General features: G+C 39.9%; 1 protein-coding gene across 1 annotated transcript; it reads right to left on the reverse strand.

The window, feature by feature from the left end:
* Window positions 1–2,527: 2,527 nt before the first annotated feature.
* LOC115258128 (chymotrypsin-2) lies at window positions 2,528–3,537 on the reverse strand. Its single transcript, XM_029858168.2, has 3 exons — window positions 3,379–3,537; window positions 2,770–3,296; window positions 2,528–2,703 (listed from the first exon to the last, which is right to left on the reverse strand). Exons 1-3 carry the CDS (start codon window positions 3,434–3,436, stop codon window positions 2,551–2,553), a joined length of 738 nt encoding a protein of 245 aa, XP_029714028.1. The 5' UTR covers window positions 3,437–3,537; the 3' UTR covers window positions 2,528–2,550.
* Window positions 3,538–26,576: the final 23,039 nt, after the last annotated feature.

Here is a 26,576-nt window from a genome sequence, read left to right on the forward strand (position 1 = left end):
TGCCAGCAATTCGTCCAGGAATTTCTCCTGGAAATCTTCTTGGGATTTCTTCAGAGATTCTTTCAGGAAATTCTCCAAGAATTCACCAAAAAAGGAATTCCTGCTGGGTCTAACCCAAGATTTCCTCCAGGAATTACGCCAGGAATTTGCTTAGAAGTTTCTACAGACATTCCTCCAAGGATTCCTTCACAAATTTCGCTAAGATTTCCTCTATGAATTTTTAAAAAGATTTCTTATGAAATTTTACTACGGATTCCGTCCAGAATTCTTCCAGGAATTTCTCCAGAATTTCCTCCAAGGAACCCTCCAGAAATTTATCTAGGATTTCTTCTAGGATTTCCTCATGAGATCTCTTTAGAAATTTCACTAGGTGTTCCTCCCATAATTTATCCAGGAATTCGTACAGGTTTATTTTCTGAAATTCTTAAGGATCTCTTCTGGAATTCAAAAATTTTAAAATATGTGGAGGAATTTCTCCAGCAAACAGTATTGGAAGATAAATGGACGCATACAGGGACCAGGAGAATCCTCAAAAGAGTTCGTAATTTTCAAAAGAGTTCAGCTATAATTCCTGATGGATGTTTTGTAGACATTGACATCGTGTTGCGTTTAGTTATTAAAGCTAGTAGGTACATATTTACTAAGGGTGCTTGCCAGACCCCCCAACCCCCCCCCCCCCCCCCCCCCCCCGTGACCAAAATGCTGGCTACGCCCATGAAACCTAAACAGGGAATGCGTCTACTGTTCGGATTATTTACCTCATGACGAACCTCTATTTTTTCTACATGGCGTTCGTGGTTCATCCTACGCCGTCATGCACTGTTCTCCTGTAAAGCACCAAAGCTTGTCCTCAGCACGCGTCACTTGTGAGCTCTGAGTGCTTAGAGGTCCTCATCGAGGATTCGGTTCCGCCTACTAGTATGTTCTTTATTTTGGACGTATTTACCACGCGTCCGGCCTTTGGTGCTTCGCGTTGTAGACGGGTGTACAGTAGCGTGGTTCAAAAAATCGTTTTTGTTCCACACCGCTTATTCAATTCATAACCAGATTCTATGGCTTCTCCCAACATTTAAGCTTGTTCGGCTGAAATTTGAGACTGGACAAGCCCTATGCAGTTTTGGTAAACTTCTCAGGAAAGCCGTTTACCTAAACGTTTTTCCATAACTTTGTGCGGTCGATGTTGTCGTACGCCGCCTTAAAGTCGATAAACAGGTGATGCGTTGTGACCAGAAATTCACAAACTTTTTGGGGTCTTGCCGTACGGTAATGATCTGGTCAGCTGTCGATAGGCCATCGCTAAAGCCGGCTTTAATAACTTCCCACAAACTCATTCGTACTAGGTGACAGATGACGGAAGATGATCTGGGATAGTATTTTGTAGGTGGCATGGCATTCTAAATAGTGATCGCTTTGAAGTTCTCACATCCCAAATGATTGCCTTTCTAGGGAATAGATCAGAAGATTACCCCTTCCTTTCACTTTTCCGGTAGCTGTTCGTTTTCCCAGATACCAGTACAGGGAAGTAGCCAATTTTTCTGGACCCACCCTGATGAGTTCAGCTGCGATACCATCCTTACTAGCTACTATGTTAGTTTTTAACTATGTACTAGCGATGATTCCTTGCGGTGTGGGGCCACTACTGTGGGCGTTAATACTACTGGGACGATATCCTTGCTCCTATCTGCAGTCTACAGAACCATCTTATTCCTGGTCTAAGGGCAGAGCACCCCCCAATAGCGGAACGGTTGACCAGTGTATCGTATGCCGCACTTTTACTTTATCCGGAATCTTTAAAGGATTTTTCACATCGATAAAGGGATGGCTACATATATGCAATTATCAATCACATTGTATAAACACAACAAATCCAAAATTTAGCACGACATAATTTGGTAGTTAAATAGTCTTTCGATTACTGAATATGGAGACTTCGCAGTTAGCGTTCTTCCGCAATAGAATGTGATTTCAATTGTCATTCCTCTCCTGCCCAGTTTGGAGTAACAGGTTGGAACACCGCTTAGAACAAATAAGAAATACCTTTAAGGGTCTGCTATCTAAAGTACTGGACACCGCATCCAGATAATACCGCAACGGGCCTGCAAATAAAGGCATCACACCTTTGTTCAAATTCATCATCTTGTATGGACTGGCGACCAGCTATGTAGATGTACAATTGTACACGCCCTAGTTTAGACTTCAGTCACGCCTAACCCATCAAGGATCATCGAGAATCACTGGCCATGTCGGTCTTAATTGTGATCAAAAGCTCGGATACATTCCTTAACCTTCCGTAACTCGCGCGGTTGACTACCTGCGTCAGCACCACGCTAATGCTGAGTACAAAAAGCGGGATTTTTTTAACGTGTTGTACAAAATACACCAGCGCGATCGCTCGAGGGTTAAACGACAAGGGGAATACGCCTTATTGATCAACCTCCTCATGATATTATCTAACGTTACAGTTAGGCAACAAAGATGACACAGATGGTTGATAATATAAATTAGGAAGTTTCAAAGATTATATAAACAAAGATTATACACATGTTAAATTTATTTCGTGGCCATTGTTGTTTCGATCCAAGATTTGTATGTCATAACACTAACAAATACATCGGGATATTTTCCACTGCATTGAACACCATGGTCATAGATTCCTATAAGTTTCTTGCTGCTATATCCTACCAGTGGTCCGCCTTGATCCTTCTGAAAATTTTAAAATTTAACATGAGTATATACTTGGAGAATCTTATAAACGAAGCAATTACGCACCGAGCACGCAGCTTGTCCCATCTGGATGTGTGCACAGAAATGTCCAGTTTGCAAGCCCAGCACACTTTGGTACTTGGCTTTGCAATCTGTTGCACTCAATGTTTTCTGATAGAGAGTTTGAAGTTCATTAGACCTCGCAGATGACCCATAATTTAGTGAACCCCATCCGTAGAATTCAGTCGTAAGTCCGCTTGTCACGGCAACGTCATTCAGTGCAATAGTTTTCACACGAGATGAAGTTACCGATTGTGCCAGTTTCAATAACGCAATATTGTTGACTCCTGATGTTGCGCTATACTGGCTGTGAACAACCATGGAAGATACATCGACACGTGCCATGTTGGTCAGCAGGCGATCCGAGCCGACAAGGACCTTGAGGTTGGTTTTCCCTTGAACACATGATGCCGTCGTTAGAACCCAATTCGCACCCACCAAGACTCCGCCACAGATGTGCGTCGGGTTTTGTACGGAAACCATAAACGGCGCAGCATTAGGAACAGATCTATGACCTCCCACGATGCAAACCACTGAAAAAATACAAATCCACCAACGGGTAAAACAAACATCATTCACTTTTCGTTAACCATCCGGGAAAATAGATAATCTCACCGCGGTGGATTCCAAATGCGGCACAGACCAGCACTATAAGACACAATTTTTCTTTCATTTTATTGCTCTTTTAGCACGTTGCCTATCTAAGCAGTCCCTCAAACGGCCTATGTGAGAACAGCACACGTCAAAATATTTGTAGAATCTGGACATTTCTTTTCCCGGCGGAGCGCTTTATAAACAGCAGCAGCCCCAATCGTTAGTGCATACGGTAGTGAAATGATATTCTTTTTTCGCAAACAGAACTTTGAGTATAACCAAACACTTGAGGCTGCTGATAGAAGAATACCGAGCACGATATGAGCTGATCGAACTGATACATAGGAATAGTATCAACAATGTTTCTTTGTATAGGAAAGCAGTATGATAAGTTCGTTGATAAAAGTACTGTCACATCATATTTCAGTGGAGATTGCATACAGAAACCGACTTACAGAATAATATTCATTCAAGTTTTAAATAGTGCATAATAGTTTGTTAATGTAACGAGTTGTAAAAAGCTGATTTTTTTAGTACGAGTCGTACATTTATACAACGAGGCTTGCCAAGTGCTGAAAAAATCGAGTTTTGCAACGAGTTCCAAACACAATTTTATGCAATGATTTTTTTTATAATACAACTCATTTAAGTTGCATAATGTTCATAATGCAACCCAAATAAGTAGCATTATGAACATTATGCAACTATTTTTCATTATGCAACTCATTTCAGTTGCATAATGAACAGTTCGGAAAAGTTTGGCCATTATTATACCAAAATGAGTCCTATAAAATTGATAATGATACTGAATAGCATAAAATTTATTACTTAACTAGCTGAACAGCCGGGGCCCGTGGCGTTGTGGCTACACGTTCACTTCATAAGTGGATGGTCAGGTCATGGGTTCGTTCCCAGCCCCGGTCCTTGCAATTTTTCGTCAGTTGCTCTCCCCCCGAGAGCAGCTGACATCTGACCCACTTCTGAGCTTATGCTCTAACGGACCCGGAAACATGGATATCGGCTAACGGCAACTCATAATAGATCCTCAATCGGACTGACGAAGGAACAAAAGCCACATATCAACATCCTCATGCTCATCATTCTACCCATGGACAGGGTAGAAAATTGACATTATTATTTCATATTTTTTGCCTTAGAAATCTTCCACAATTTCATTTCCAATTCTTCACACCGTGTATGCGTAAGAAATTGTGACTAAACAGCTCTAGTTTTTTCTTCACATTATTATGTAGGGTGCCAGGTGGTATAGTCTGTCCGCCGTTTACATGTGTAGGTTCTAGTTGCACGATCTAATGAATCTATACCTGCGTTTAGTGAGTTGTAATCCTTACCACTTTTTGTTTTTCCTTGCATTACAATGATAAGGGTTTTGGTGCCACAATAATCCAGAAGCATGTCACAAAACATGTTTGAAAATATGTATAGTATAAAAACTTCCATGGCTCACAGACAGCAAATTATATCAGAAATTAGACGAAATTGTAACAAAGTCAACTCTATACAACTCGATAATTGAGAAATTGGTATGTATAAAATGAGCTGCACTTTTCATATACTAGCAAATTTTTTAGGTGATTGCGGATTGCCAAGATATGCTTATACTTTCTGGGACAGTATATTAGCTGTAACGATATTTGTCGCAAGCTAGGTTTCAGAAGAATTGGTCAGAAAGTGGCCAACCTGAAGGAACCAGGATCCGGAATACACTGAAGTTTTTTTTACGACGGTAATGATACCGCGTAAAAAAAACCGCATTATTTTAAAAAACGTCGTAAAAACCGCGTTATTTCAAAAAACTTCGTAAAATAACCGCGTCATTTCAAAAAACGTTGTAAAAAAGTCAAGTCACGTTAGATGTGATCCTGGCTATTTTGCGCGTGTTTTTGAAAAAAAAAACTCGGTTTTTACGACGTTTTTTGAAAAAAAAGTGTTTTTTTACGCGGTACCGCGTAAAAAAATTTTCAGTGTGTTCGGAGAAGTGGCCAGTGTATCCGAAATCTCCAAAAACATGGTCCAATACTCTTGTTTTGCAAAATCATGAAGTTTGATACATATGTCGCAAGCTAGGTTTCAGAACCGGTCTGAATGTGGCCACTTCCCTGGGGGCACCAGGTTTCCGGAACAACCGGAGAAGTGGCCAGTGTATCCGAAATCTCCAGAAACATGGTCCAATACTCATATTTTGCAAAATCATGAAGTTTGGTATGTTGCAAGCTAGTTTTCGAAGGCGAATTATAGATTGCACCTTTATCTGATAAGGAGGTTACCCCAGTACCCCCGGCCATAAATCCGGGACAACACAACAATCCGAAACCATGATCTCGGTTCCATAAACTACAAGGATTTTTTGATCAACTGTCAAAATTTTATTAACTTTCGTTGCGAAACGGCTGAGAATCAGATTTTTGAAGTTTTGAAATTGGGTGCAAAATGAGGCTCAGGCACATAGGTGTTAAGGTACGGTGTGTTTGTAGAACAACTTTGTTACAAAAATATAAGTAAGTTTGAATTTTTGCAATTAGAAAGTATAGATATGGTGGAGCGGACCTGGTGTGATGGTTAGAACACTTGACTATCACGCCGAGGACCTAGGATCGAGTCCCACTCCCGACAAACTCACAAAAAATGTGAGTTTTTCCTTCGTAAGGGAAGCAGTGGTGGAAATTAATCGCGAACGTGTGCTTACGCGCTACAAAAAATGCCATCGCATCGCAAACCTTTGCTATGCGATCGTGTTCGCACGTTTGTGGCTCACGATCGTACGACACGAACGCCAACGAGTGCATCGCATCTTTTGCAAGCGCGATGCTTTTTTTATTTTAGAGGTTCGCGGCCGATATTTTTGTAATGAAATCAAATGTTGGTAAACTTTTTCGTCGATACCATTTATTGGTATGGTACCTGACCAGTATAATCATAAAACACCCAACTAATTACCTTTAAGTGTACAAAAAATGGCAACAAACCTAGTGCTCTACATTGTGATCCTTCTGGCGAACCAACTGCGATTCTGCTCATTCGACATTTGTTTTGTGTAGGTTTGTCGATTCGGGAAATCGTGAACCGTTCTCTCTTTTTTGGTTCGCGAGCGCATGAGCAAAGATTGTGTTTGATGCGAACCAAAAAACACGTCAAGCGCATGATGCTTTCCACCACTGAAGGGAAGTAAAGCGTGGGTCCCGAGATGAACTAGTCTAGGGCTAAAAATCTCGTTAATACAGATAAAAAAAAATTGGGCCGTTTTGTTCCAGTTTTGGAACACCACTGCCACGTCGGTTCGTCGGAGATCAAACTTCGACAAGAAACCTAATTCTTGGCGAACTTCAGTAAAGCTAAACTATGGTCAAATTTAGCTATCTTAAGGTCAAACGTCTTGAGATCCCGCTTCAACAGTGTATCAAAACTTCAGACGCACATATCTCAAGACGGAAGCTTCAAACTACAATGCATTTTATTATTCTGTTCTTGCTCACTCGTAATAAACTTAAAATGAGAAGCTCAGGTGCGCTGATTTTGTTTACGAAGAGATTTGTGCCCTTTAAATCGTGAATAGGTGCCAAAGTTGGCCATTGTGGCGGCCATTTGGGAATTCTACCAAGTCTGTCCTTAAGATGCTAAGATTTCCGAACCACGATGGGGTAGTGTACGTTCAGCGTGCCTGTCTGGGTCGTATTGACCCCAACATCCTACTACGGTTAACCCTCAAGAGGATACCTTAAATGAAGGTCCGTTTCGGGACCCTGGGGTCCATTGGACCCCAACATATATTCTCGCGTATCTCGTGATCCTTACTTTTTAAAAAGGTGATGTTTTCAGCAAAGATGTTAGGAAAGTCAAGGCCTATCTAGTGATGAACAATTTAGTTCAGGAAGTTTCCGCTAGGTGGTGCTAGTGAGCATTGAAAAATGCCCCCAATCTACAGGATATAACGTACCTAAACAAGCGGACAAGGACAAGACGTACCGAAACAATAGGGTAAATCGCACTGCTGTAGACGAGTAGACATATATGTCCAGCGGGTCAAAAGGGGTCATTCAAATATTACGTAACGCAAAGGAGTGGGAGGTGGTCTAGCGCTGTGTTACGTTTCATTCAAAATTTTCCATACAAAAGTTGTTACACGGAGAAGGGAGGAAACCCAAGAGGAATCAGGGACAAACAGACGTAACACTATTAAAATTTTAATCTCACATATCTCAGGATCTCGATTACTTATATAGTTGATGTCTTCGGCAAAGTTGTTTGGTTGGTCAAGAACTTATAGATTATGAACCGTTTGGTTCGATATTCCACCACTAGGCAGTGCTAGATAGCATGCACATTTTTTATCTCATAATATCTCAGGATCCTGATTTCTTAGAAAAATGGTGTCTTAGTTGTTGAGTAGGTCAAAAATGTTCAGTTGATTTGATGATACGAACTCTCCTATTGGGAGGCGATGATGCGGGATGCTTATTATTTATAAAGATGAAGTCTACAGCTGTTATTTGGCAGGACATGGACCTAGTGTCTATATTACAGATTATGGGATATATACAATTATACTATGATCATAATCTACACAATTTTCCATTGCTTTCTGGAAATACAGGATGACTTAATTATGAGGCTTGCATAGAACGTTCCATACAAGCACAGAGATCAGACATCCAAGCTCAGTTTCAAAACTGTGTAAGGAATTAAACGTTCATTTGAAATGGCAACACAAGTGGCAACATCGTGGTGGCGCTGCTATCCCAATGTTCCCACGCTGTTGTCAGTGGTGAATATAAAACTTATGTAGATATGCGTACTCACCACTAATTGTAGCAACTTGCCGCATAGGTGACGCTAGTGTTGTCAACGCAAAAAAAAAAATTGAATCCTTGCACAGCTTTCGAGACAATTTTCTATAGGCTTGGATGTCTGTTCTCTATGATACAAAATATATTTTCATGATAAATCGAATAAAATGGAATGTAAATTTCAACGTTTCCTTTCCGTAACCGGAAGGAACTCCTGGAGAGAAATTCCTGGAGGAATGCCAGGAAGAATTCTTGGAAGAATCCCGGGAGAAATTCGTTGAGAAATACCGGTAAGAATTCCTGGAGAAATCCCAGGAGGAGTTCCTGAAGAAATCCCAGGAGGAATTTCAAGTGGATTTCCTAGAAAAACTCATGCAGGAAACCCGGGAGGAAATTCTGGAGAAAACCCGGGAGCAATTCGGAGACAAATTCCTGAAGAAATTCTGGGAGGAATTCGTGGAGGAATCTCGGAAAGCATTTGTGGAAGAATCCTTTTACGAATTCCTAGTTGAATCCCTGTTGGAATTCCTGAAGTAGTTTTGGGAGTCATTTCCGGAGGGCTTTTAAGTGGATATCCCAGATGAAATCGTAGAGGAACCTCGGGAGGAATTACTGAAAGAATCCCTGTATTAATTTCTGGAAGAATCCTGGTAGGAGTTCCTTCAGAAATTTTGGGAGGAATTCCTGGAGGTATCCGGGTGAGTCAATTCTGAAGTAAATAATCCACCAAATTGGAAGTATTGGTATTGTGAACAGAATGTAATTATATTGTGTTATTCTCAAGATATTCACTTCAAAAGAAGCGTACTTATTTGAGGACGCTTGCCACTCGGTAATCTAGGATGCTGGGCATATACGAACTAATTAGCGCCATTTTGCAGAAAAACTTTAAAATAATTTTCATTACCAAATAATCCTTGATGTATTGAACACTTTTGCCGAAGACACAAACTTTCTATACATTCCGAATCTCAAGATATTCAAGCTAAATTTAACTTTCAATCCATAATTTGAGTAAACAATAGCGCCACCTACTGGGCTAATTCCAATTCAATTTGTTCGTCACAAGATTGCCCTTGGTCTATTGAACAATTTTGTCGAAAACAGCATTATTCTAGGAAGTGACGATCACAAGATAGAATCATTCGTGTCGTGGGGTCCAATGGACCCCAGGGGACCAAAATCGCCCGGTTCAACTTTGACATAAAAAATAATCTATAGTACGCCATGAAATATTTGTCATTTTTGCACAAATAACTCATCGCGGTGTAGTTTGAAGGTACGGTGAAAACGGGACCGATGTGTCAATCCAAACTTTTTTGCGACCACTTCAAAGTGGCTCTGGAGTCCAATAGACCCCAGGTCTCCATTAGAGGGTTAAGGAAATCAGAACTGAAAAGTGATTTCGCTGATATGGCTACAAATAAAAATCCTATACTATCCAAGTACTGTAATTCTAAAAACTCTACTTGATGTTCACCCACTCGCTGTGAATATGTATAGCACTTTCAAACTGATATTTCATTTTAAAGTAGATTCTAAAGTTCTGCAGAAGCATAACATTGCCACTTTAGCTTCAGAGACTTTGTATATATTGATTGTTTTTGCCTTTCTCGTACACCAAGGTGTACCGAAAGGCTATATGTTCACTCCAAAAATGAAATCTTGATACAACCCCCGGAGGGTCAACTCTTATATACCAATCGACTCAGCTCAACGAGTTGAGATGATGTCTGTGTGTGTGTGTATGTGTGTGTGTATGTATGTATGTGTGTGTGTGTGTGCGTGTGTATGTGTGTATGTGTACAAAAATGTCACCTCACTTTTGGATAGTAAATATCATCCGATTTCAAAGCTTTATGTTTCAATCGACGCGGAATATTGTCCCATTGTTTCCTATTGAAAATGGTTTGAATCGGTCCAGCCGTTCCGGAGTTATGGCCATTTAGGTGTTCCGGACCGGTACCCCAGGAAAGGGCCAGATATGAAATTGCAACAAACCCATGCATGCGACCCATCAAACCACGGCATTTTCGATTATCTGATGAACGGTAAGCAGGAAAATAGTCGCAGACAATATCTGAACCGGCAGTGTTCCGGAACCGGTTCCGGGTGTCCCGCCGGAAGTGGCCAAATAAAAAAGTGAAACTAACCCATGTATGCGACACATATAATCACCGCTTTTTCTGTAACCTGATGAGTGGTAAACAGTAAAATAGTCTTTGACCATATCTGATCTGGTAGTGTTCCGGAACCGGTTCCGGGTATCCCGCCGGAAGTGGCCAAATATAAAAGTGAACCAAACACATGCATGCGACACATCAAATCGCAGCTTTTTCTATAACCTGAAGAACGGTAAATAGGAAAATAGTCGTGCACTATATCTTAACCGGTAGTGTTACGGAACCGGTTTCGGATCATATCTGAACCGGTAGCATCCCGAAACCAGTTCCTGATGTCCCGCCGGAAGTGGCCTAATTCATACATGCGACATATCAAATCGTAGCCTTTTCGATAACTTGTACGATCAGCAAAAAAAAATAAGCAAGGCCCACATTAGAAACTACTGATAGTGTTCCGGAATCGGTTCGAGGTGTCTCGCTGAAAGTGACCGAACGCAAAAAAAAAAACAAAAATTCGCGACACATCAAATGGCATTTAAAGTATACTGATGAACGGTTACAAATAAAAAATATCTCAGATCATGCTTGGGAGAACTAGTAGTGTCCCGGAATCGGTTCCCGGTGTCCCTCCGGATGTGGTCAAATGTAAAAGGGAACCAAACTCCATGCATGCGGTTCATCAAATCGCGGTTTTTTCGATAAGCGATAACGGTTATTAAGAAAATTAGCTGAGATTACGCAAGAGACCACCGCCAGTGTTCCACAACCAGGTTTCAGGTGTCCCACCGGAATTGGTCAAATGTAAAAATGAACCATGTAAATTTTCCAGAACCGGTTAAGAGTGTCCCACTGGAAATGGACATGCATGGATAATAAGAAAATAGGCACAGTCCATAGAAGTTACCACCGGTAGTGTTTTTAATTCCGGGTAACCTGATTAACAGTTTTCATAAACTCAGACCACATTTAAATATACCGGTAATTTTCCGGAATCATTTCCGGGGGTCTCGTAAGCAATACAAAATAGACTGAGACTACATAAGAGGCTACCGGTGGTGTTGCAGAAGCAGCGTTGGGGTTTCAGCGGAATTACGAAAGTGAACTAAATCAATGCAAGCGATGGATGTGTGTAAGAGAACCAAAAACCTAAAAAAAAAACTAAAGCGATCTCGTTAAAACACACAATTTTTGATTCCTGAGACGTAAATTTACAGTAGGATGGGTCAACGTTGTAAGGAAATATTAAAATTTAAGCGCATCAGCCCCGAACATACTTTTAAATCATTATTTGCGTCTAAAATTACTGCGCAAAATTTTGATGCGACTGGAGGGCGAGCACTGTAATGTTGTTTATATTTGAATGTGATATAGCATTAGCAATTAAAATTACTACATTACAAATTTTACATGGATCTTGTAACAAATGATAATAAAATATAGCATAAAGTGTGCAGATTAAACTTTGTCAAAGTGATCTGTGAAAAAGTTAAATCTTGGCTAGTAATTGTCATCTTGGTATGAATCAGCCTCCAGTGAAGGTCAAGCAGTCAATTAAAAGGTCTTATACTTTCGGCTCTGCCCATACGTTGAACATAACGTCGGAATAAGTGCCCCAATTCGATGATGACCTTGAATTTCTAAATAAAGTATGAGCATTTCCTCCGTCTCGTCCGTTACCAAAGCACAGAGATTTGGGGCTGATCACTGACTCTAAGGCAAGATTGATTGCTTCGACGGGAAGATTATGAGTAGGGTGGGGCGGGGCAAGATGGGTCAGTGCCATTTTTGGGCGCATTACTCATGTTTTGATTATGTTAATAATTTTTTCAGATGACCAGCATGAATATACAAAAGTTTGGGGCATTGATTAAAAAATTATTCACTCTCATTGGAAATAAAAAATGAAATGGTTTGAAGCCATTTTTCTTATGCGATACATTCCATATAATCTCCATATAAACGGCTGCGAGGCAAGATGGGTCACCTTCAATTTTGAACGTATTTTTGGAGCATTCAAAAGTTATTTATTTTTTATTACAAGACTATGTCATAAATGACTTCAATCAAGCGGAATGAACGCTCAAAATTATAACATAAAATTATGATAATTTTTTAGTGAAAACATCGATTTTCAAGTCGCCTTAGGACCACTCAAATCGTAAATTTTTTTTATATTCCAAATACATTTATAAAATGTTCACTAGTAGCTCTTGTTTACTCATTATGGATATGGAGCATATATGAATGCGGAACAAATCTTATATTTTGACGTTTTTCGTTGAGAAAATGTGAATTACTTAAAAGGTGACCCATGCTGCCCCGCACTTTTTTTACGGCGCAAAATCGATCACTTTTTAAAACTGCTTATTTAACATCATATTTTGTATTTAATGAACACTTTATCGACTTTAGCATAGCTAACTAGTGTATTAAAGAATAGCGGGCGAATACAAACCAATACGATTTGTATTTACAAAGTTATGGTGATCTATGCTTGGGTGACCCATCTTGCCCCGCCCCACCCTACATATTCGACGAGAAAGGCACTATCACCACTAGGTGGATTAATCTGGTTTTTTTTAACCAGTTCTGTAGTAATGCATGAACCAGAAGACTGATTAAATATATTAGAAACATGGAAAATAAGCATGAGCATTAGTATGGGACAGAAAAAAAATTGCTTCTGTACACTTTTTGAACTCCATTTCGGCCCCATATCAACTGTGCAAAATTTCGGAGAAACCTATACATATTGTAGCGCCAGCCATTTTAAGTTTTCATACGATTTACTATGGGGGAAATAACTTTTTCAAATAAAAATCGTCACAGGTTGCCCCTTAACCCTAAAAATGAAGAAACAATAAATTATTTCTGTTGGAAATTTTACGTGAAACCAACCCTCCGAAGACCGCAAAGCGAAGGCATGTGGAAACAGTTATCGACTAAAAATCGAATAGCATGGCAACGCTGTTTAAAATGTAAGGAATAACAATAAATAATAAAATCTCCCCATTTTATCGGTCGGGTAAAGCTTAATAACTTTCTCCACGAACGTCGTATCACTTTGCGGTCTTCGAAAGTCTGATTTTTCGTGAAGTTTTCTACAGAAATCATTCATCGACTTATTTTTAGTGGTCTAGGAGTGACTCCTAGCGATTTTTCTTTGCAGAAGTAAAATTTCCCCATAAATCGTATGAAAAACTAAAGGTCCCATTAGACATGACAAATATTTGGCCGAACAAGCTCAACAAATGACCAACACAAAGTGAATCATGGCAACCTCGGATGAATGTCGGACTACAACGGCAAATATTTGTCATAATGACAAACAGTCTAATGGCCCCTTAAGAATGGCGTGCGCTAAAATATAGTTTTTCCGATCGATCTGAAGTTTTGCTCAGTTGACATGGGACCAAAGTAGAACTCAAAATGTATACAGGAGTTGGAGTTTTTCCATTTTTTGTATTTTTCCATATAGACCGTGTACCAGGCTAATGAAAATAGCAATGAAGGCATAAGCAATTCATACAAAATAATCAACTTTGACATGCTGTAACTTTGTTCTTCTGTGAGCGACTGAACTGAAAATTCACAAGCAAACTATAAATTTGATCAATTTTGTAGAGCAAAAATCAAAAAAAAATAAACACCGTTTGAAATTATTCAGAACAAATAGCAGTAAACATTTGTTTAAAAAATAGGGTATGTGTGCCGTTCCTTGGCCTAATATGCCAGCCTCCTTGACAATTTTGACTCGTGATTTAATAGCAGTATAAATGATGTGTTCACTCTATCATGCACTCTAGGCAATGCATGTTTCTGCACTTGAAAGTAAACTAGCGTAAATATTCAAGAACTTACTTATTTACGTTGGAAAGATTCGATGTGATGGTATGCAACGTTGGTCTACGGTACAAAAATTGGCCTATTAGTGGATACAACGTTGGCCTATTGCTTTCCAAACGCTAGAACCACTTATTATATATTTTTTTAATATTTCTGCTGAAGTATTATCACTGTTTGTTCACCAATCTTGCTATCAAATTGCATTTTCGGAGCCAAATTTTCACATAACTATAAATATATCACTTAAACTATAGTTCTTTCTGAATTTAGTAACGATAACAATGCAACCCCATTATAGTGTTATATTTTTACAGTCACCGCGCTCAAAAACATTCTTCCCGTTCGTTCTTTCTGGTTCATTCGCAAGCAATGTGGTTGACGTCACTTTTTCGGTATTTTTGACGTCACTTTATTGATGGGCCAAGATTTGGGTACATAGTGAAAAAACGTCCTCAATATTCGGCCCACATTTAATTTGTAAAATAGTTTTTTTTTTGTTGAAAACAAATATACAAGATCAAAATAGCGTCTTTGACCGTCGCATGAAATGTTCAGTTATCGGAAAGTCAATTCGAAATGTTCCAGAATCATGCCATTTATGATCATGTGTATAGACTACCCACTAAGCCGAAGTATCATGGCGTCTACAAAGTGACATTTTCATTCAATTTTAATGCACCAAAATACTAACATTGAAACGAAATGTTACAGTTGTTTGGCGCATAGCTCCGACCTCCAGTAATGCGTGTTTATTTGAGTTTTTAGTTAACGTTAAGATGAGCCGAATGAGGGGACTATGCCAACATCCCTATACCCTATGCAAAAAATTATATAATTTTTTTACTGACGTATTGATTTGTAATCTGAGCGAATGATGTTGAAATAGCGTGCAAAATTTTTTTTTCTAGGTATTTCAAGTAGAAACTTGGAGCAGAACTCTATTTATTTACACTGCTATTATCCCACACAATTCCACATAGTGTTGAGTTGACCTTTGTTGAAGGTGCTAAAAAAATTGCGAGAAAAATTACCATCCTAATATTTTAATTTTTGGGAATGCTTTATTTGATTTGTTAAGAAAGAGAAAAGGCTGCCCAGGCAAATGACCATAATGCACTAAATCAATAATGATTACAAATTATTTTTTAACAACTTTTTATTAATGTGTACAGCCTTGCTAGTAAGATACGCCGCCAAGCGTTCGATAGCGTAACCTGTACTTAATAAGGTGTTCTCGTGTACTCTACCCACCAGGCGCATTTCCACTTTGAAGAATTGCACAGAGCTTGAAACATAAAAAGCAAAGCAGACACGTTGAGATGACTTTATAAGTTATATTTTTCTATGTTGCAACTGAGGCTCAATAAATTCACATTCGTTTTCGTAATAATAACTTCCGTCGAATAAGTACTGCCTCAACATTTTATGATTGATTGGATTATAGACGCGCCCAGACATCAACACCTAGCAAGAATTTTCTCATAAACTAGTAATTAATAAAATTACTCTCATACGCACACCTTCCCACTTATGCATGGATGCTGTCTGGACCACTTTCTTTGCGGCAGCTCTTTTATGAAGTTTGTTTTAAATATAATTCCACGATGAGTTTCTTTGAATGATGCGCCAAGCTGAATTAGGTTGGTGTAAATAGGAGCCAAGTCCGGTCAGTCGTTGATGTTTTCCTTTGCACTTAGGCCAGTCAATCCTTCAGTGACGATGCATTTTTCACACCCGCCTCATATTAGCGGCTCGGTTCGATAGGTGTTTGACTGATTTCTCATTGATTATGGCGCTGATGAAGCGGTGAATGGTCAGCTGTAGAATTGTAAGTGAGCATGGGAAAGTTTTTCGGATATGACTGCTTCAAATATTTCTTTACATTGCTGAATAATATTCTACAGTGGCGTCATATTATGTCGTGAGGGATAGGGAGAGTATTTCAATACGGTCCTTCTAAGCTTTTCAGGGTGTTTCATCCTTCCTGAAAAAAGCTGCGTTTTACATTTGGGCGCATGTTGACACTTGACAGGTATGATGCTGCGATGCCATTAACCTACCCCTTGAGCCATTGCTACCCCTTGAACCAGCCTCTACTGCAGTGTTCTGATGAGTTCCTGTCTAACGCTTATGTGTAGATTTCGTTTTCAACATATTATTTTACATTTCAGATTCCCGAAGAATCTATCGTAATTTATGCAATGTCTTAATATGACGAGGAAACCAGAATGAATTCGGCAGACAATTGATTCAAATCAGTCTAACAATGCTGTGCCTGAACGTTGACCAAACGTATCCTTTGAGTTAACCCTTGCACTAACTACACCATAATTCCCGTGACACCTAGGCCTGAGACATCGTAAAGTTGTCTACATCTTTCTTGTGTGTCCAACTAACCATCCTTTCCCACCCCTCAGCAGTCGCAATGACGTAGTCATAGCAGTTATCGACCATTGGAGGATTACGCCAGAATTGTTTAAGAATCAAAGATTAGTCCCAAATATTTGTACCGTAAACCGGGGTCAAATTGATCAGTTTAAAACAACTTTTGCGGATAGTGGCAAATCACATATTGCCAAAAGAATTTCTGGAATATCAGTGCCTAGTGGATCTTCATGAAACCACGTCGCAGAATTTTGTTCAACAAATTTAAACTTTTAGTTAAATTACTTTCAAAACCAAGAAAATGAAGAAGGAAGAAATTGATCAGCATACAATTAAGCATCGGTTAAAAAGAAAAAAAAATCCTTATCCACTTAATTTTTGATGGTAACAGCCAGCCGGATGGGAGGAGCACTTCGAGATTTGTTGAGTGGTAGCAGAGAAGGAGCACCCAGGAATAGGATTAACATAATGTATGACGGTAAAGCAATGAAACCATCAGCACTGGATGAGGTTAAGAAGGCCTGAAAAAGCTGAAAAGCAACATGGTTGCTGGGAAGGATGAGATCCCGGTGAACTACTTAAGCATGCAAATGAGCAGCCACATCACCCAATCCACCAGATAATTGTAAAGAGTTGGTAGTACTCATTATTTTGGTTTCGTGCTAACGTAAGAACACACAAACATGTTGAACATCGTCCTGTAGATGGGCAACATCTAGCCCGAAACCGGTCGACGAAAAGGTAAATGTTTATTTCCTTTTATGCTTTGTAAGAACGAGTTGGTAGTACCTACGACAAATTACCCGCCAGGAATGCCACATATACCCATTCACAGACTAGAGTGTGCCACTCACAGAGAGATTACCCTTTTAAATTCGGCATATAAGATACTGTCACGTGACCTGTTCAACAGACTGAGGCGTCCTTCGTCGGCGAATACTATGTTGGGTATCTCAGCGCAGCGGACAAGAACAACCGACCGAACAATTAATTATCACCCCGGGATTAGTGACTTGTTGAAAATAACTACACGGATTTCGGTTACGTCGACGTCTATTTACAATCAGGGTCAAGTACGGACTAAAATAATAATACAAAACAAACAATCGTGTCAGCTGTTACGCTTCGTCATTTAACTTCTACACATACATACACACGACATCTGTCATCAATTTACCAAGGGGCTAACACGTTTAATTAATGTATAACCATTCCAGGGGGCTGTCACTACTCTACTCCAACACTCCTCCTTAGTGCAGCCACCATACTACTGTCACATCGTTAACTCCTCCTAACACAAAGCTAATCTCAAAAGTGTAACATGCTACTGTAGATAGTACAGACCACCACTCTTTTTACCTACAGCAAGCACCGTCGCTCCATCCATAATACGGAAGTCTTTCTGGCCAAAGACAACAGTATAACCGGCTTCCGTGATCCGACTGACAGATAGCACCTTCCTGGATATCTCAGGCACGTAAAGAAGTTCTTTCAGTTTGATATCCACTTTCTCACCATTCATCCCAATTGTAGCAATGCTTCTTTTTCCGCTTCCCTTTGCTCTCACTGTTTTTCCGTCTGCTAGCAACACTTCTTTAACACATGGATTCCACCAACCGAGATCATCTGTCGAGTTGGTCATGTGCATCGTACATCCGGTATCAACAATCCATTCTCCTGTGTTAGATTCGCAACTTGTAGTAGTCATCGTGAAGCATACTCCACGACCATCACCTTTGCTTTCCGGATGCGGCTGCCTTGTCATATTTGCTTCATATTGCTTCTCTAACCTAGCTTTCACCTCCTCTAACAAAACGGGACAATTTCTTTGGAAATGACCTTCACGCCCACAGTAGTAGCACTTCCGAACAAAATTCTTCCGGCTTTCACCTTCCATTGCAGATTTCATGGCTTTTTCGGGAGCGCTCTTCTCCAATTGCTCTTCACTTCTTCTTCGCCAGTCATCCAAAAGTTTCCCTTTAACGTAGTCCAATTTGAGATCGTCTTCCGGGCGGCCTTCCAAAGCGGTCACAAGTGGGTTGTACGATTCCGGAAGACTGGACAGTAGAATCGCTACAACCAGATGTTCCTTGAGCGACTCGCCCATTCTAGCCAGGCGATGGACCAACTCCGAGGCTTCCGTCAAATGGTCCGACATGCTATCGCCTTCCTTCAGCCGCATCGAACAAAGTCGCCGTAGAACATGGATCTTGTTCGACAGCGATCCCCGCTCATGGTAGCTTCTGAGCTTCTCCCACATATCCTTCGCCGTTGCAGCTTCCATAATGTGGACCACCTGACTGTCGTCAAGCGCCAAAACAATCATCGCTCGTGCCTTCTCATCTTTTCTATTCCAGGCTGTTGTCACGTCCTCTGGATCTGGCTTGGGATCCTTGACAAAAGCCCACAGATCCTCCCGCATCAGTAGTAACTCCATTCGGAACCTCCATGTCGACCAATTGACATCATTCAACCGATCGAGTACCACTTTTGCTTCTGCCATTTCTTGCACACAAAATTACAATTTTAGACCACTGTTCAGCGTTCGTCTATACAAGTTCACTTAACTGTCTGATGTCGCAAAACAGTTTCGCTTCCACACAACACTTGGCGCAAATAACGCGATGGCCGCTCATCCTCGATCAAATTTACTCTCGACTTTCACACGTCCGTAACTTAAGTCCGTACTAAAATCCGTACACTAGTCCTCCCGGCAATTAAACATTCTTCTCCCGTAACACAATAACTGTCTGCTACTCTTTCAGTCTCAACTGCAGCAATCTCATCGACGGTATAAACGATTCATTTAACTCGAATCGTTTTTCAACGCAACTCGATAAAAATGTCTCTTCGAGCAGACACTTTTCAAGAACACTTTCTTCGCGATACCTGAGCCCATTACCTGTTGGGTATCTCAGCGCAGCGGACAAGAACAACCGACCGGACAATTAATTATCACCACGGGATTAGTGACTTGTTGAAAATAACTACATGGATTTCGGTTACGTCGACGTCTATTTACAATCAGGGTCAAGTACGGACTAAAATAATAATACAAAACAAACAATCGTGTCAGCTGTTACGCTTCATCATTTAACTTCTACACATACATACACACGACATCTGTCATCAATTTACCAAGGGGCTAACACGTTTAATTAATGTATAACCATTCCAGGGGGCTGTCACTACTCTACTCCAACATACTAGACTGTTTTAGGTGAGGGCTGATTAACGACGGATCAAATGTTTAATCTGCGGACGATCCTACACACTCAGTTTCATTTGACGAGCTCGGCTGTGCAAATCTCGGTTTATGAATTTTAACCGAGACTCAGCTAACAAAATGGTGGGTTGCTTGGCAAATCTCGGCATTCGTAAACCGACAATCGGCATTCTAAATTAAGTGTGTAGATAAATTTCGGGAATAAAACTTGCAGACTCACCATCTATCTGTTCATAGATTTTAAAGCAGCGTACAATTCAGAGAAAAGAAATGAGCTTTGGCAGATAATGTCAAAACATGGTTTTCCGGGGATAGAATGATACGCGCAACGCTGAATGAATCAAAATAAATTACTCGGATCACAATCGAAGTGTCTACCTCGTTTGTAACCTTGGATAGATTGAAACAGGGTGATACTCTTTCATATTTACTGTTAAACATTGCACTCACAGGTAGTCTGACGTGCAGAGGAATTATCATCATAGGCAGGCCCCGATTGAGGATTATGGGGGCCGAGCCGGAGCGGATGTGGAGGCCCTTCGGAGGTACACATGCGATGAACAGCAAAGTTTTTCTTTGTTTTTAACAGTACTTGAGCAAAATGAACATTACAGTCAATGTTTCGGTTTTCCATACCTGAGTTACGGAATACGGATTCCCGGATAAACTGATACGATTGATCAAGGCGACGATAAATCGAGTAATGTGCGTAGTTCGAGTATCAAGGACAGTCTTGAGTCGCTTCGCAGAGGGTTAAAGCAAGGTGATGGTCTTTCGTGCTTGCTGTTTAAGGACAGACTTGTTAGAGTCCCAAGATGGCCGACTTTGGCACCTACTCACTATTTCGAGGGCACAAATCTCTTCGAAAAAAAAAACCAGCGCAACTGATCATTTTATTTTAAGCCTATTACGAGTGAGCAAGAACATAATAATGAAATGCACTGTTGTGTGAAGCTTGCTTCTTGAGATTTGTGCGTTTGAAATTCTGATGCATCGTTGAAGCGGGATTTCAAGACGTTTGTCCTTAACATCGCCTTAGAGCAGTGCTTCCCAAACTTGTCGGAGGTATCGCCCCCTTGGAGCTGATGAAATAATTTTTCGCCCCCCTAGGCAAGATTTTTTTTAAGAAGACTGAAATTGCAAAAAAATATATGTAACGTATTTACATTCACATTTCTGCCTCTTATGTTTGCTTGATTTTTAAATGTAATTACACCTGATTATTTTACAAACACGAGTCGCTTTTTTCTCAAAACATAGTCAATTTTGAATCGATTCTTACGAAATTTTGTCCACTTACAGACACAATTAGTATTACCCTTGTACAAAAAACCATCAATTGGTTCAATTGACCAAGATATAGCAAAAAAACGCCCCGTACAAAAAAAAATCGGTTGTAATAAGTTCATTTACCAATTTTTAATACGTAAAAGAGCCAACAATTTATCACAAAAAAATCAGCCCTGATTTCCGATAATTGTTAATTGAAAACAGGTGATAATTTTGAACTACTGATATAGGGATGGCACCATTTGGACGTGGACCGTATTTTGGGCACTTGCCCGTATTTAGGGTAAAAAATATAATTTGGACATGTATATAATTTGGACATGCACGACGATGTATGCCTTGTTCCGGAGAGCTAATAAAAGGAAATACTTCTCAATATCGATTATTGGATCAAATAGACCCTATTCTGATGACTTACGTTGAAAATACGCTTAACAATTATGAATTTACTCCAAAATTATCGAAAAAGTAAATTATTTCACTAAAACCCCTCAAATGCACAGGTATGCAAGACGACATACACTTCATAGTCACTTACAATATTCACCTCAAAATGGTTGAATTAATAATTTTAAGAAATTTAAAAGCCTTTTTGCAACGGAACATGTTTAATAAAGAAGCATTAGGCAACTAATCTCTTAACATTCATCTAGAACGCTTAAAATAGGATATGTCCAAAATACATTGCATGGTCTCTACTGTTAATATAATTTGGTCATCTGACGAACTACATGGGGATGCAGAGCGATTGCATACTTGGAGGCGTATTCTGTGGGTCTGGCGATATTTCCTCGATTTTAACAAAAACTGTAATAGTTATCGAAATAGATGCCTGTTAAGCGGAGAAATTTGATTATTTGTAAGAAAACATTTGTTAATTTATGCTACTTCCATGATTTAGTAGTATTCATGGCTAAACATTGAGATAATTGCCCTGTCCAAATTATATATACCTGAGGGTGTCCAAAACATATATTCGGTGTCCAAAATGCTGTTCTAACAGGTGATTGGAAATTGTGATTTTCATAGCTTAAAAGGCTTTCGTTAAGGTTTTTGTCACAAGGAACGCAAAGTACGATCGTACTATAAGCGTATTGGTAACTTTGCAAAATAATCAATTGCTTTCTAAGGAAGCTAGGGGACGATTTTTCCAATGTTGTCCTCAGCCTGTCCAAAATACATGAATTACCCTATAACTCGGTTAACGACTGCGGAAAAGTGACTAAAATATGACTCCCTTCCAAAATGGTCCCACATCCTATGGTTTCGTTTAGGTAAGATGGTAAATTTCAATATCATTATGCAAATTGGCCTTATCACAAGAATAAAAACGCTACTTGGTAGCGGTACTGAAAAATATGAAGAATATTGCGGCGAACCTAAAATTTTTGAGGCTACATTTTATCAAATTTCTGGAAATAATTAATCAAAATTTAAACATTTCCTAAAAAGTCAGATACTGTATGACGAATTACATTAGTTACAAAATTTCAAAAGTCTTCATAATTTTCTTTAGAAAACGTGAATCGCACCAAAAATTCTATCAAAAACTTCCTCACCAATATCACCAGCAATATGTTTATAAAAAATGCCTAAATCTTCTGCATATTCGAGACTGTAAACCTCTGCAGAAATCCGCCAATGCATTCAAAATATTTTTTTTACGGGACAACACTATCTTCTTTACATGAATTTGGTAAAACCTATTCTCGAATGTTTGCCAAAAAGTATGTTACAAATATTCTCATTAGTTAGAAGCTTATGAATATGATTCCCACGGAATTCTTTCGTAAATTCTTGTAGTAGTCTTACGAGAATAAATTTGTAGGAAAGTTCCTACCATTTCCAATAATAAAAACATCTTAAATTTACAACACTTCCTTTGGAATTCTGTCGTCCCGTAACGTGGGTAGATCACCTTATAATGGTGTGTTACGGCGTAAGATCTACCATAACAAATTTTGATCTTGTATTTTTTAGCTTTGTTAATTTAAATGCAGAAAAATTCCAAGATCACAATTTGCTCTACTTTTTTTTTATTTTACATGTTATGTTTTTCATTGTTAATAAACCATTTCTTTCAGGAGGATTCAGGTAATTTGTAATTATGTAACTGTTGTGAGCCTATCACCATTTAAAAATCTATAATTTTACTTTTTATTTCAGATTTGGAATCGAATACCCAACAAGGAATTAGGAAAGGAACCAGGCATCAACCAAAAATATTGCGTGCACCTGAACGTTGACCAAACGTTTCCTTTGAACTTTACCCTTCCACTAACATCCAAATTCCCGTGACGCCTAGGCCTGAAAGAATGTAGAGGTCTCTATGTACTTTCATAGGTGTCCAACTAATCTTCCTTTCCCATCCCTCAGCTGTCGCAAGGACGTGGCCAGGACAGCACTCGACCGTTGGAGGATTGAGTCAATCTTGTCTAAGAGTCAGAGATTAGTCCCAAATCTTTGTGCTTTGATAACGGACAGGAAAGATGCAACCCTCATGACAGCGATCCAGGGCTGTACCACCTACGAATTTGTGCGACTTGCTTAATGCTAATGCTAATGCTAATGCTAACACTTCCTTTGGAATTCTGTATAACTTAGGTCATTAGCATTTTTTGACCCAGGATTTTTTCAAAGCTTTGCACTTATTTGTTCATATTATAGATGGATTTCTATTATTGAAAAATCGCCCCCATTTTCAGTATTTTCGCCCCCCAATTTTCATTTTCGCCCCCTTGGACCTGATTTTCGCCCACCAGGGGGCGATTTCGCCCACTTTGGGAATCACTGCCTTAGAGGAAGCAATAAGGAGAGCGGAGATAAACAGGAGTAGAACGATTCTCACGATGTCGGTTCAGCTGTTTGGTTTCGCTGATGATATTGATCAATAAGGAGAGCGTAAAACGCCGATTAGACCGGTAGTCCTCCATGGGCACGAAGCATGAACTCTACGTGCAGAGGACCAACGCGCTGCGTGCGGTGGAGTGCAGATGGAAGACGGGACATGGAGAAGGCAAATGAACCACGAGCTGCATCAGCTGCTGAGAGAACCAACCATCGTCTACATCACGTAAATCGGGAGGCTACGATGGGCGGGTCACGTCATCAGAATGTCGGATAGCAACCCGACTAAAATGGTTCTCGAGAGTCATCCGACCAGTACAAGAAGATGTGGTGCGCAGCGAGCTAGGTGGGCGGATTAAGTGGAGACGATATGCGGATCCTTCGCAGAGTGCGGAACTGGAGACATACAGCCATGGACCGAGTAGAATGGAGATGACTCCTATGTAGAGCAGAGGTCACTACCTCAGGTAAGGAAAGTATGGGTAGCATATGCTCCTCTGCGTTTTTTATTATTATTATTATTATTATTATTGCGTTGTAGACGATATTAAAAAGACACTACACCGTCTTCAGCCAGAGGCTGCACAGACTGAACATTACACTAACACGAGACAACGGACAACACACATAACACCCAGTGGCTCAATGGAGAATTTTCCGTTTGACGAAAAGTTTTCCCCGACTGGAGCGGGAATCGAACCCGCACTCCGAGGCTTACGAAACGCCTAGACGACTGACGCCGCTAACCGCACGGCCACGAAGCCACGGCATCGATCGTATGGCAGTGAAGGAGTCTTATGCTACTCAGAAGAGAGAGACAGCGTAGATAAGCTTGACGATTAACTCTACCAAGACTAAGTACATGATAGACAGTAGAGACGGAGGCAGGCCTAGTGGTGTTAGTGCTTAGGTAGTCATTGAAGTTATCAAAGAATTTGTGTACCTTGGAACATTTGCGACAAATGACAATGACGTTTTTCGTGAAGTGAAAAAGCGTATTGCAGTTACGAATATGGCCTTTACGGAGCTCGTAACCCGTGGCATGCTAACGCAAATGCAATTCGCTCTATAGGAGACATGACACATTCCACGCGTTACGTTTTGTACAAGAATACAACTGTTGGTTCAATGTCGAATTTTGGCGGCACTGTGTGAGATGCAACTTCTCACTTGTTGATTGGTGCTAGCGGTCGTAGATTTTCTGGTCATTCTGGCAACTCAGTCAGCCCAGCTGACGATGATGATAGCGAACCAGCACACTCTGCCAGACACCCCACTCAGTCAGAATCAAACCACTGAGCTGTGAGCAGCTGATAAATCTTATAGGATAATAAATTTTGATGAGTGAAAGTTCTTTTGCATGTTCAATAAAATTGCGAGTCGTATGTACGTTAAAAGTGGTATTCTTTTTAAGTCTCGCGCGGAGATAGTGCCTATGTGCGGTTTTGCTAGCTGATCCTCATCGTTCAATTGTTCATGTGCTGGATTTGGGCCTTGCATGCTGTTAGTGCCATCATCTATCGGACTTGCGAGTGAATTGACGCTGCCTGTGGTGCATGCAGCCTACCTGTACAGGTGGAACCAAGCCAGATCGACCAGTAGGGTACTGGGGTACTGGTGCATATTCTGAACCCACGCCAACCGACGAATTTTGGTGGAAATTCGAAAAGCACAGCGTAGGAAACGGGTAAGCGCCATCAACAACTTTTGCTTCCATTTTTCATGTTGTCAAATACATGCTAACCAGCATATTGAGTAAGTGTTTCATTAAGACGGGCTAGTGTCAGATGGAATTGAAGAATGCAATACAAATATCAAACGGTCAGATTTGAATAGAAGATTTCGAAAAAAAAATCAAGAAATACAGTATAACGGGACACCACCGTAAAAAATGACAAATTTTAACTGAACGTCAAAAAATTTGCTACTTTCTCGAAACAGTATAGGGTGCGGGCACCGGTTTTGGCCAGTCTAAGGGAAATCATTTTTATAAAAATAACCACAAATCCTATGAAAACAACCAATGCGTCAAAAGAAAGATTTCAATCTATATTTTGTAGGAAAAATGCAGAAATCATGCCAATACTTGATTTTTGTATTAAAAGTGGCACTGGCCAAAATAGAAGCTCTGCCGCAGTTTTGGCCATATTCTTAAGTTTGGTTTCTATTTTGGCCAATCACGTGTATAAGCACCCTGGCCAAAATAGATATATGGGAGCAGATTTTTTAAGGAAATATATTTTTTTCTTCCAGTTTTTAATCAAAATGTGTGGTTTTCACAGCTGTAATCATCATATTGTATTAGGATCTACTAGTAAAAAATAAATTTACGCCGATTTAGATCGCAACAGGCTCAATACCGCACTATGGCCAAAACTCCGGACTGGCCAAAACTGAAGCTTCTACCCTACAGTTAAATCTATCGTAATAATTGTTTTCCTCGATATCTCATTTGTAGCGTTGTCAATGCATCCCTAAATATTTGAATGTTTTAAAAAGCTTAGACTCTCAGCTTCCTAATGATGAGTTTAGAATTAAAATCGGTGGTTGCCAGCACAGCAAAAGTCGTGATTTAATGATAAAATTCAAAATGGCGGTCAAATCCAATAGGGCTGCCAAAAAATTTCAGCTTCAAATGGAAGGTGTATACTTTCTCTTCATAGAAATGTGAAGTTTTGTTGAATTTTCGGGATATGA

This window comes from Aedes albopictus, chromosome 3 (genome assembly GCF_035046485.1).
Source record: "Aedes albopictus strain Foshan chromosome 3, AalbF5, whole genome shotgun sequence".
Lineage (NCBI taxonomy): Eukaryota > Metazoa > Arthropoda > Insecta > Diptera > Culicidae > Aedes > Aedes albopictus.